The sequence below is a fragment of the Aotus nancymaae genome, unplaced genomic scaffold, assembly GCF_030222135.1.
Source record: "Aotus nancymaae isolate 86718 unplaced genomic scaffold, 86718_ANA_hifiasm-v0.15.2.pri h1tg000014l, whole genome shotgun sequence".
Classification (NCBI taxonomy): domain Eukaryota; kingdom Metazoa; phylum Chordata; class Mammalia; order Primates; family Aotidae; genus Aotus; species Aotus nancymaae.
Window position 1 is genome coordinate 50106893 of NW_026988425.1, and position 12938 is coordinate 50119830.

The 12938-nt window shown below is 37.8% G+C and overlaps 1 protein-coding gene across 2 annotated transcripts in view; it reads right to left on the reverse strand.

The window, feature by feature from the left end:
* Positions 1-12938, reverse strand: part of IL6ST (interleukin 6 cytokine family signal transducer) — a 57952-nt gene that overhangs the window by 13498 nt on the left and 31516 nt on the right. The window contains exons 1-8 of one of the 2 annotated variants that reach the window (XM_064375987.1): positions 12296-12449; positions 11820-11865; positions 9570-9652; positions 8378-8588; positions 7137-7319; positions 4282-4383; positions 3948-4094; positions 3481-3621 (exon numbers count right to left, since the gene is read on the reverse strand). In XM_064375987.1, coding sequence (XP_064232057.1) covers positions 3481-3621; positions 3948-4094; positions 4282-4383; positions 7137-7319; positions 8378-8588; positions 9570-9652; positions 11820-11865; positions 12296-12355 — 973 coding nt within the window. In that variant the 5' untranslated portion in view covers positions 12356-12449. Of the gene's footprint in view, positions 1-3480; positions 3622-3947; positions 4095-4281; positions 4384-7136; positions 7320-8377; positions 8589-9569; positions 9653-11819; positions 11866-12295; positions 12456-12938 lie in introns of those variants that run through there. The other variant, XM_012457293.3, reaches the window with a different exon arrangement.

Here is a 12938-nt window from a genome sequence, read left to right on the forward strand (position 1 = left end):
TACAGATTCAATGATGTGGACAGCATTGAATCTGTAAATTACTTTGGGCGGTATGGCCATTTTCACAATACTGATTTTTCCTAACCATGAGCATGGACTGTTTTTCCATCTGTTTGTGTCCTCTCCTATTTCCCTGAGCAGGGGTTTATAGTTCTCCTTGAAGAAGTCCTTCACAGCCCTTGTTAGTTGTGTTCCTAGGTATTTTATTCTCTACATAGCAATTGTGAATAGGAGTTCGCTCATGATTTGGCGCTCTTGTTTTTGGTGTATAGGAATACTTGTGATTTTTGCACACTGATTTTGTATCCTGAGACCTTGCTGAAGCTGCTTATCAGCTTAAGGAGATTTTAGGCTGAGACAATGGAGTCTTTTAAATGTACAATCATGTCATCTGCAAATAGAGACAATTTGACTTCCTCTCTTCCTAACTGAATATCTTATTTCTTTATCTTGCCTGATTGCTCTGGCTAGAACTTTCAATACTGTGTTGAATAGGAGTGGTGAGAGAGGGCATCCTTGTCTTGTGCCACTTTTCAAAGGGAATGCTTTTCCAGTTTTTGCCCATTCAGTATGATACCGTCTATGGGTTTGTCATAAATAGCTTTTATTTTGAGATACGTTCCATCAATACCTAGTTTATTGAGAGTTTTCCGCATAAAGGGCTGTTGAATTTTGTCTAAGGCCTTCTCTGCATCTATTGAGATAATTGTGTAGTTTCTGTCTTTGGTTCTGTTTATGTGATAAATTACATTTATAGATTCACTTATGTTAAACCAGTCTTGCATCCCAGGGATGAAGCCAACTTGATTGTGATGGATAAGCATTTTGATGTGCGTTGGATTCGGTTTGCCAGTATTTTATTGAAGATTTTCGCAGCAATGTTCGTCATGGACATTGGCCTGAAATTTTCTTTTTTAGTTGTCTGCCAGGTTTTGGCATCAGGATGATGTTGGTCTCAAAAAAGGAGTTAGGGAGGATTCCCTCTTTTTGTATTTTTTGGAATAGTTTCAGAAGGAGTGGTACTAGCTCCTCTTTGTACCTCCAGTAGAATTCGGCTGTGAACCCATCTGGTCCTGGACTTACTTTGGTTGGTAGGCTATTGCTGCCTCAACTTCAGACCTTGTTATTGGTCTACTCAGGGATTCAACTTCTTCCTGGTTTAGCCTTGGGAGGGTGTAAGCGTCCAGGAATTTATCCATTTCTTCTAAATTTACTGGTTTATGTGCATAGAGGTGTCTATAGTAGTCTCTGATGGCAGTTTGTATTTCTTTGGTAAGAGTGATGATATCCCCTTTGTCATTTTTTACTGCATCTATTCAATTCTTCTCTCTTTTCATTAGTCTGGCTAGCAGTCTATTTTGCCGATCTTTTCAAAAAACCAGCTCCTGAATTTACTGATTTTTTGAAGGATTTGTGTCTCTATTTCCTTCAGTTCTGCTCTGATCTTAGTTATTTCTTGTCCTCTACTAGCTTTTGAATTTGTTTGATCTTGGTTCTCTAGTTCTTTTAATTGTGACATTAGGGTGTCGATTTTAGATCTTTCTTTGCTTCTCATGCGGGCAGTTAGTGCTATAAATTTCCCTCTAGACACCGCTTTAAATGTGTCCCAGAGATTCTGGTATGTTGTGTCTTCGTTCTCATTGGTTTCAAAGAACATCTTTATTTCTGCCTTCATTTCATTATTTATCCATTAGTCATTCAGGAGCAGGTTGTTCAGTTTCCACGTAGTTGTGCAGTTTTGAGCAAGTTTTTTGATCCTGAGTTCTAATTTGATTGCACTGTGGTCTGAGAGACTGTTTGTTTGATTTCCCTTCTTTTGCATTTGCTGAGGAGTGATTTACTTCCAATTATGTGGTCAATTTTACAGTAAGTGTGATGTGCTGGGGAAGAATGTATATTCTGTGGATTTGAGGTGGAGAGTTCTGTAGATGTCTATTAGGTCTGCTTGGTCCAGATCTGAGTTCAAGTCCTGGATATCCTTGTTAATTTTCTGTCTAACTGATCTAATATTGACAATGGAGTGTTTAAATCTCCCACTATTATTGTGTGGGAGTCTAAGTCTCTTTGCAGGTCATTAAGAACTTGCTTTATGTATCTGGGTGCTCCTGCATCAGATGCATATATATTTAGGATAGTTAGCTCTTCTTGATGCATTGATCCCTTTACCATTATGTAATGCCCTTGTCTCTTTTGATCTTTGTTGGTTTAGTCTGTTTTATCAGAGACTAGGATTGCAACCCCTGCTTTTTTTTTTTTTTTGCCTACATTTGCTTGGTAAATCTTCCTCCATCCCTTTATTTTGAGGCTATGTGTGTCTTTGCACATGAGATGGGTCTCCTGAATACAGCACTCTGATGGGTCTTGACTCTTTATCCAGTTTGCCAGTCCATGTCTTTTGTTTGGGGCATTTAGCTCACTTACATTTAGGGTTAATATTGTTACATGTGAATTTGATCCTGCCATTTTGATGTTAGCAGGTTGTTTTGTCTGTTAGTTGATGCAGTTTCTTCATTGTCTTGATAGTCTTTACACTTTGTATGTTTTTGCAGTGGCTGGTCGTGGTTGTTCCTTTCCATGTTTAGTGCTTCCTTTAGGAGCTCTAGTAAGGCAGGCCTGGTGGTGATGAAATCTCTCAACAATTGCTTGTCCATAAAGGGTTTTATTTCTCCTTCACTTATGAAGCTTAGTTTGGCAGGATATGAAATTCTGGGTTGAAAATTCTTTTCTTTAAGGATGCTGAATATTGGCCTCCACTCTCTTCTGGCTTATAGGGTTTCTGCTGAGAGATCTGCTGTGAGTCTGATGGGCTTCCCTTTGTGGGTAATCCGACCTTTCTCTCTGGCTGCCCTTAGAATTTCTTCCTTCATTTCAACCCTAACGAATCTAACAATTACGTGCCTTGGGGTTGTTCTTCTCGAGGAATATCTTTGTGGTGTTCTCTGTATTTCCTGAATCTGAATGTTGGCCTGACTTGCTAGGTTGGGAAAGTTGTCTTGGATAATATCCTGAAGAGTGTTTTCCAGCTTGGTTTCATTCTCCCCATCACATTCGGGTACACCGATCAAACGTAGATTTGGTCTTTTCACATAATCCCATGTTTCTTGGAGGCTATGTTCATTTCTTTTCACTCTTTTTTCTCTAATCTTGCCTTCTCGTTTTATTTTATTGAGTTGATCTTCAATCTCTGATATCCTTTCTTCTGCTTGATTGATTTGGCTATTGAAACTTGTGTATGCTTCGTGAAGTTCTCGTGCTGTGTTTTTCAGCTCCATCAGGTCTTTTATGTTCTTCTCTAAGCTGGTTATTCTAGTTAGTATTTCATCTAAACTTTCTATAGTTTAAAAAAACAACCAAAGCCAGATAATATGAAAATCATTATGAATCCAAAGACATACTTTTTAACACAATTTTAGCACAGAGATCAAGTTCATTTTAATCTAAGTTTGAAAGAGGAAAAAAACAAACTTCTTTATTTCTTACCAAACTTTGGTGTAGTAAAAGTGAATTCTGGACCATCCTTCCCACCTTCATCTGTGTATGCTGCCATTCGAACCATGTACAATGTGTCACTAGTCAAAGAGGACAATGTATATTCTGTGTGGGAAGAATCCACATTCACAGCTGGAAGAAATAAAGAACTGTGCTTCATTCAACTATTCAATGCTTTTGCTTATCTGGGCTATATTTGGCATGTGAAGTATTAACAAAGCAAAGTATTTTTGTCAGAAAACAACTTTTTTAATGTTCTGACACAATTTTATGCTCTAAAGCACAACACAGTAGTTTTTTAATACACCCATGAAAGCAACTATAAGGCACATTCTCAGGTGTCTCCTGAGACCAATATACTATAATAAGATGTATAACATAACAAAAATAGACTTAAATTAGTACCTAAAAGCTTAAGGAAAAATGTCTGATCTAAATAACTAATACAGTTTTATTACCAGTTTCATTTCCAATGATGGTTCTATAAAATATAGTGTAATTTCTGATAAATCCATTCTGAACATCAACAGGAAGTTGGTCCCACTCTAAGACCGCTTCATTTTTCCCTACTTTTTTTGTCCGAACAGTAGGTCCTTTGGAAGGTGCTGTAAGAGAATAAACACATTTGCTAACTGAAAATCATTTGGAATTTAGTAAAATTTCCTTATCATAAAATTATTTGAACATAATGAGATATATCCTTATTTAAAAGTGATAAAATGTTTTGTTTGTATTAACAACAACCCCTAAACTTTTTTTTTTCCCCCCCAAAGAAAGTGAGCTTGGACTTACGGGCTTGTTTAAGGTATGCCTTTATGGATTCAGGACTTCCTGGTCCATCAGCATATACTGGAGTAACTGTTATTAAATAGCATTTGCTCTCTGCTAAGTTTCCTAAAACAAGAATACCAGATTAAGCATGTTTTTCTATAATGAAAAAGTTAATACCATTATTTATTTTTACATTATAATTATGACCACTTAATTTTCTTTTAAAACTGCAGTTTTCAGCCAGGCGTGGTGGCTCATGCCTATAATCCCAGCACTTTGGGAGGCTGAGGCAGGTGGATCACGAGGTCAAGAGATCGAGACCATCCTGGTCAACATGGTGAAACCCCGTCTCTACTAAAAATACAAAAATTAGCTGGGTATGGTGGTGCACGCCTGTAGTGTCAGCTACTCAGGAGGCTGAGGCAGGAGAATTGCTTGAACCCAGGAGGCAGAGGTTGTGGTGAGCTGAGATTGCACCGTTGCACTCCAGCCTGGGTAACAAGAGTGAAATGCCGTCTCAAAAAAAAAAAAAAAAACCCTGCAGTTTTCTAAGTAAGCATTGCCTTTTGTGTACTGGATTCAAGTTTAACTGGGTACAACAGTCTGTAAAAGTATTGCCAATGCAGTGAATAAAAATTATATTGTTAAGAATAATGATGGTATTTACATTTAGAATTTATAAAACAATGATCTCAAATTACTCTCGATCTTAGAGTCTATTTTTGTATGTCTTTTTTTTTTTTTTCTTGAGATGTAGTCTCGCACTGCAGCCTCCCAAGTAGCTGAGATTACAGGCACTCACCACCACACCCAGCTAATTTTTGTATTTTTAGTAGAGATGGGGTTTCACCATTTTGGCCAGGCTGGTCTCGAACTCCTGACCTTGTGATCTGCCCGCCTCGGCCTCCCAGAGTGCTGGGAATTACAGGCATGAAACACTGCACCCGGTACTTTTATGTCTTACCTCTTACCTACGAGAGAGAACTGCCTAAGGAGCAAGATGAATAAACTAGTAAGACCTAGGGGAAAGCACTAATGGCTCTAGTTTGTTGGGTGAGTTGGAAAAAAGGTATCTGAAAAACTTCCTTGGCCAGGGGCTGTGGCTCCTATCTATAATCCCAGCACTTTGGGAGGCTGAGGTGGGTGGATCACTTAACAAAAACAAAAACAAACTTCATTTTTATCTTTTTTAGCATACACCAGTAAAATTCCTTTTTTATACAGTATATTATCTGAATATATCAGAAAATGTCTTATTGAAATTTACCTTCAACAAGAATGTACATTCCTTAACTATTACTCATGAAATCACATGTTCCTTTACCTTCTTAAAGTGATTTTACCTTTTGATGATTCAATATTACCAAGAAGTGAACGGTTTTTATACTCTATTCTAATAGTGATGCTTTTAGGGTTACTGAGCTATACAGGACTACCTACCCCAACCTTAATGTCTCCACAACCTATGCTAGCTTTTTTTTTTTGAGATGGAGTTTCACTCTTATTGCCCAGGCTGGAGTGCAATGGCGCTATCTTGGCTCACTGCAACCTCTGCCTCCTGGGTTCAAGCAATTCTCCTGCCTCAGCCTCCCAAGTAGCTGGGATTATAGGCATGCGCCACCATGCCCAGCTAATTTTGTATTTTTAGTAGAGATGGAGTTTCTCCATGTTGGTCAGGTTGGTCTCAAACTCCTGACTTCAGGTGATCCACCCACATCAGCCTCCCAAAGTACTGAGATTACAGGTGTAAGCCACCGTGCCCAGCCACTTGTTTAAAAAGTTTCTATTGGCTCTGAGCAGTGGCTCATGCCTGTGATACCAGCACTTTGGGAGGTTGAGGTGAGAGGATTGCTTGAGGCCAGGTGTTGGAGACCAGCCTCTGCAATACTGAGTGTGGCAGTATGTGCCTGTAGTCCCAGATACTCCAGAGGATGAGGCAGACGATCACTTCAGCCTGGGATTTCGAAGGCTGCAGTGGGCCATGATCACGCCACCATACTCCAGCCTGGGCAATGGACTGAGACCCTGTATTTATTTACTTTTTAAGTTTCTATAGTTATTTCCAGCCTGTTTCTTCCCTAAGCTCCAAATGTTTTTAATTTGATAGGGTCAATAAACCAGACAACCAAGCTCATTAAAACTGTACACTAATAATAGGTTAATGAAGTCCAAACAGCTTGTGTTATGATTAAAGCTCAAAAACTTTATGGCAGGAATCTCTCTGCTTACGGCTTTTCTCTAATTAACTATATTATTCACAGCTGAATTCTAAGTATTAATTATCCTTCTTTATCAATAAAAGAACATATATTGAGTTTGTTTTCTCTTTAAAGTTGTTGTATCACTTTAAAAGCACTTAAGCAGCACTGTAACACACAGACTGGAGCACTATGATTCATTACTTCTGTCCTTCATTAGTACTTCCAATTGAAAGACATAAGGAAATCTGAGTTCTAGTTCTGCTTCCTCTGTCTGATGGCTCTAAGACATTCAACAAGTCATCTAGATGCTCTAGGAAACCATTTTCTTATCTGATAGATGAGGGTGTTAGGTACAGAGAACATACAACTAATCTGCAGCAAAGGTTCGACTCTTGTATTTCCCTATACTCTATAGTTTTAAGAGTTTTCCCTTGATGATAAAACTGTACTGGGGTACAAACAGAAGATGAGTATTAACCCCAGTCTGTTCATAAAGAGACTCTGTAATTCAGAGAGGTTAAGTATGAATTGCTGAAAGTCACACATTTAATAACTAGTGGGGCTATGATAAGTTGGAAGTCTTTTCAACGGACCACAACATCTATAAGCAAAAGAAAAAGCTGCCTAAAGAGTTAGAAAAAGGATATCAACTTAAATGTTTCTAGCCAGGTATACCTCTTAAATAGGTGCGATGCACGGTACCATCTTCTTGTTGCCAGTCTGTGATACAGGGTGATTTATCTGATAACACACACCACTCAAGTACATATTTCTTTACAGATTCCCTTGGAGCAGTCCATTCTACCCAAAGCATGTTATCTTTGGGGAACGCTTTAAGATCCATTACAGGGTGAGTAGCTTTAAAACAAAGTTTGAATATTGACATAATAAATACTCACAAATTTGAAATTTCCGTATTTTACAGTCATTTCTAAAACATGATTTATCAATTTTTGTAGCATATATTTCCTTGCATAAAAGCACTTTATTGTAACTTACAGGTAAAGTAGTCAATTAATTTTTAAATGTAAATGTTGCTTTCCCCACCGGGTGTGGTGGCTCCTGCCTGTAATCCCAGCACTTTGGGAGGCTGAGGTGGGCGGATCACTTGAGATCAGGGTTTGAAATCAGCCTGGCCAACATGATGAAACCCTATCTCTACTAAAAATGCAAAATTAGCTGGGTGTTATGGTGCACACCTGTAATTCCAGCTATGTGGGAGGCTGAGGCACAAGAATCGCTGGAAGCCAGGAGGCAGAGGCGGCAGTGAGCTGAGATCACGCCACTGCACTCCAGCCTAGGCAACAGAGTGGCACTCTGTCTCAAAAAAAAAAAAAAATTTGCCTCCCCTAAATTCTTCAAATGTTTGGTATTTCTAAGTTTGTAATTGCAATTTTTCTTCTTTGAAAAGTACAAATAAAGCTACAGATAAACATATTTCAGTCATATGTATATGAGGCTCCCAAAGTCTGAAAATAATATTTTAAAAACCAGGTAAGTAATCAGAATATGCTTAAATGAATTAAGTAGCTTACTGCAAAGTTTAAGCGAGCATGTCGTGATGGAAATGTTTCTTGTATCCTGAAGAAATCTGTCTGTTGACTGATTCCTAAAAATGTGTCACTGGTTATGTGCAGTGGCTTATGCCTATAATCCCAGCACTTTGGGAGGTCAGGGAGAGATCGCGTGAGCTCAGGAGTTCCAGATCAGCCTGAGCAACCTGGCGAAACCCAGTCTCTAAAAAAAAGGAAAAGAATCATTATTTATAAAATTAAAACAATTTAAAAATAAAAATGTGATTATCCCTGATACTGAGGAGATAGTCTTAGATGACTTGTGTTTTTTATGGGAGCCCTGTCCATCCCTAACCACCTTTTTTCCATCCAAGAGTCAGTCTCCATCTCACAGACACAAACCTTGAAAGTCACAGGCAGGAATAGTTAAAACAGCTGCATCTGATTTGCCAACAAGATTTCTTGCTGTTAGGGTTGCTACATAGCGATCATTTGTAAGATTTACTGTCAGCTTTGTGTCATTAACTGTGTAATTTTGTAAACGTGATTTCCATCTTGTGAGAGTCACTTCATAATCCAAGATTTTTCCATTGGCTTCAAAAGGAGGCAATGTCTGTAATAAAATAGTTTACTTTTAAAAATAATTTCATAAATCTTAAATATAAGTTAATCAGTTTTTTCCTCATATTCACAAATCATGCCATTTTGTCAAATCTCTAAATATTTAACTGTAAAGGACATACAATCTCATTTTAAATTTGGTTCTAAAATAAAACTACTACATACTAAATGAAGAGCAAAAGCATGACCTCAACTAAAAGAGGGTAAGTAGCATCATTCTGTTAGCTTTTGGTTCTGTATGCAATTCTGCATTGTGGTTATGTAGGCCTAAATTATTGAATTTATACTTATTTTTCTCTCTACCTTCTTTTTTGGTATGATCTACTCATGCACTTATCAGCATACATTTTGATTATCGTGAACTTTTATTATTTTCTGAGGTACTCTGGAAAATTCCAAATTACAAAACAACATTCCTCTTCTTATAGAACCTACACTTTCACAGAACTGTACTTAAATACCTATGAGGTATTATTTATAGTTTATGAACTTGACTTCTATATAGTAATACATACAAAGCTTTAACTTTTTAACTTTATTAAAAATAGTAATCATATGTTTTGCTATTAAGATGAATAAAAACTTATCTGTTTAAAAAACCTCCACTCATAGTACCATCCAAAATGTATTTATAAGGGTCAGGTGCAGTGGCTCACAGCTGTAATCCCAGCACTTTGGGAGGCCGAGGCAGGTGGATCACAAGGTCAAGAGATCAAGACCATTTTGGCTAAAATGGTGAAACACTATCTCTACTAAAGGTACAAAAATTAGCTGGGCATGGTGGCATGCGTGTGTAGTCCCAGCTACTCAGGAGGCTAATGCAGAAGAATCGCTTGAACCTAGGAGGCGGAGGTTGCAGTGAGCTGAGATTGCACCACTCCACTCCAGCCTGGTGACACAGCGAGACTCCATCTCAAAAAAAAAAAAAAAAAAGTATTTATAAGAGATAAAAGATTGTAAATGTGATTTTTACCTTCCACATGAGTTGTACAGTTCTATAGCCATGAGTATGGGATGGATCTATTTTATACCAGAAACTTGGTGCTTTAGATGGTCCTAAAGAAAAGACATAAACTTCTTAAAAAGTTTTTAACAGTAAAATAACATTCTGCAAATTATTCTTTTACTTTGTTCTTGCTACTCTTGCCCTCCAATTGCATGGTGTCTCTACCTCTTTATACCAGCATTTTCCCACCCCAGCATGATACACCTGGCTCTTCCTTGTCACAGTGATAGCCTGATGATTCCAATTATAATGGAACTATTTTCTAACCTCAAAATTGTAAAGGTACAAATGTATCCTGAGCAACATCTAGAGAGGCATCACTCTTTCTTATAACTTCATGTTCTTTATTCTGTGTGTGTGCTGCACTGTGTTCTTGCGTATTTATCTACTTGAATCTCCTGTACCAGCAGCCTTTTCCCGGACTTCCTGGTCTGCCTGTCCTCACTTCTGTTTTGTCATCCGTAATTGCCTCTTCATGATCAACACATCACTGCTTAGATTTTATCTGGCTCCTCTCTTATTCTATTGATACTACTTATCACTGAAAATCCAACTGGAAAATCTATTTAAACACATTCAATATTCATAGGAATATAAAACAAGATAAATGTAGTAAAATAAGTTTACTACTTTTACTACTTTATGTAGGGATGATTGAGAGTGATGGGATGTAATAAAAACAAATTCACAGTATTGTTGTGATAATCATTAACCATTTGAAAAAGCACTCCATAAAACATAGTGTGTTGTTTTTTTTTTTTCCAGAGACAGTGTTTCACTCTGTTGCACAGGCTGGAGTACAGTGGATGACTGTAGCGTACTATAACCCTGAGCTCCTTGGCTCAGGTGATCCTCCCACCTCAGCATCCCAAGTAGCTGGGGTTTGGCCACCATACCCAGCCAAAACACAAATTGTTAAATATCAGTAATTAAATTAGGTTTTTAAAATGCCTGTAGTATCAATTCTTCAAAAATTTTGTAACAGCTATTAAGTGTAGTATAATTTTTCAATTGGACTTTCAGCAATAAGTAATATCAACTGATACTATTGATACTTTTTATTGTAAAAAGTTTGTCTTAAAAAAATGAATGGCATTGACTGGTTTCTCAAAATTTTTATAAAAATAATAACAATATATGGTCGTCAGTAGAGTAAGAAATGAGTTGAATAAAATCTAAGCAGTGAGGCTGGGTGTGGTGGCTCATGCTTGCAATCTCGGCACTTTAAGAGGCCGAGGCATGTGGATCACACTACAGCTCAGTAGTTCAAGACCAGCCTGGGCAACATGGCAAAACCTTATCTCCACAAAAAATACAAAAATTTGCTGGGCATGGTGGCACGTGCCTGTAGTCCCAGCTACACTGGGGACTGAGGCAGGAAGATCGCTTGAGCCTGGGAGGTTGAGGCTGCAGTGAGCTGTGTTCATGCCACTGCACTCCAGCCTGGGTGACAGAGTGAGATCCTGTTTCAAAAAATAAAAAATCTAAATACTGATATGTCATGAAGAGGCAATTACAGACAACAAAACAGAAAAGAGAGGACAGGCAGACCAAGAAGGCTGGGAAAAAGGCTGCTGGTACAGAAGTTCAAACAGATAAATACACATGAGTACAGTGCAGCACCCAAACAGAATAAAGAACACAAAATTATTTTTTAAAAATGTATGAGCCGGAAATATTTCCTAACATAAAGAGAACCCAGAGATTTCATTCTCTCAGTGATTTGACTAAGATTATGTACCCTTGTCCCATAAAAATGCACACAGGCACTAACCACAATATTTTACCTACATTTTAAAGTATTTCATGAACTCCTCCCCATGTACCTCAGTTTAAGAATTCCTGGTCAAGACAAAGTAACCTGGCTGAGGACTCCCAAGCCAGCAATAGTAAAATTGCTTTTCTGCCTTTGACATTCTCAAGTCACATCATCTAAACCACTAGATGAGCTGTAAGTAAAGGGATATAGGTGGTAGGGGATTATTTAGCCACAGCTACTGCCATTGATAACTAAGGGGTGAATTTGTGATAGGAAGGTGTTCAAAATGAAAAATCTATGCCATCATTATTTCTTGATGGCTACACAAGAACTTAGTAACACCAGCTGCTATGCAGTGAAAATCTTACTTTAGACTGTACACTCTTTTTGTACCTTTTATATTCTATACCATATATATTATATTATCTATAGGAGAAAAAATGAAAATAAAAACTAACCAACCAAAATTCCAGGGTCAATCGTTTCCCAAGGGCTTATCAAGTGCTATTAGAAAAAAAATGAATAAAAGGTATAATACAAATATCTTTTTGATAGTGAGGATGGATCTAAGGTATAGTTGCTAGACAGTGTGATTTTAATGATTCAGGATATGATTCTCTAGTTAGGAGTATCTCTGGACAAGTCTCCCTGAATAAAATCTTCTATAGACTTATCAATACTTAAGTCAACGGTTTTCTGATAGTATCTAAGACACCAATCCATAATAATTTAATTAGGTATCAAATAGATTTATACTATCAATAATCCATATTAAATTTTACATCCTAATGTCCTAAAAATGAAAATGTAAAATACTGCAGTTTGAATAAAATGATCACAAAATAAGAAGCAATCAGGCTATATTATTAAAACCAGAACCAATCCACAGCTGGAATTCCAATAGCTTTACTTCTTCATATATGTATTTACTTACTATCTTCATAGGTGATCCCACTTGCTTCTTCACTCCAGTCACTCCAGTATCCCTTACCATCTTCCTTCATACAGCGAATCCTAAACACATATTCTGTGAAAGGTTTAAGGTCCTGGACAGTGAATGAAGATCGGGTGGATGCTGTATCTTCAGGAGGAATCTGAAACAAAGGAAATCAACCAACAGAAAACCTCGATTAGTAAGGTCTTCTAAATTTTGTTAAAATTTAGAAATTTTTTTTTGAGGTGGAGTCTTGCTCTGTTGCCCAGGCTGGAGTGTAGTGATGTGATCTAGGCTCACTGCAGCCTCTGCCTCCCGGGTTCAAGCGATTCTCCTGCCTCAGCCTCCTGAGTAGCTGGGATTACTCACAGGCACCCACCACCACTCCCAGCTCATTTTTGTATTTTTAGTATAGACGAGGTTTCACCATGTTGGCCAGGCTGGTCTCAAACTCCTGACCTCAAGCAATCTACCTGCCTTGGCCTCCCAAAGTGCTTTTTGGCTTTTGGTGTGAGCCACTGCACCCGGCCTATAAACTATTTTATTGAAACAGGACTGATACATTAAACTCAACCTCAGGAGAGAAATAAGTGTTAAGTTTTCCAAATCAGTAAAGTTATTAGGTTTGAGAAGTATGGAAACA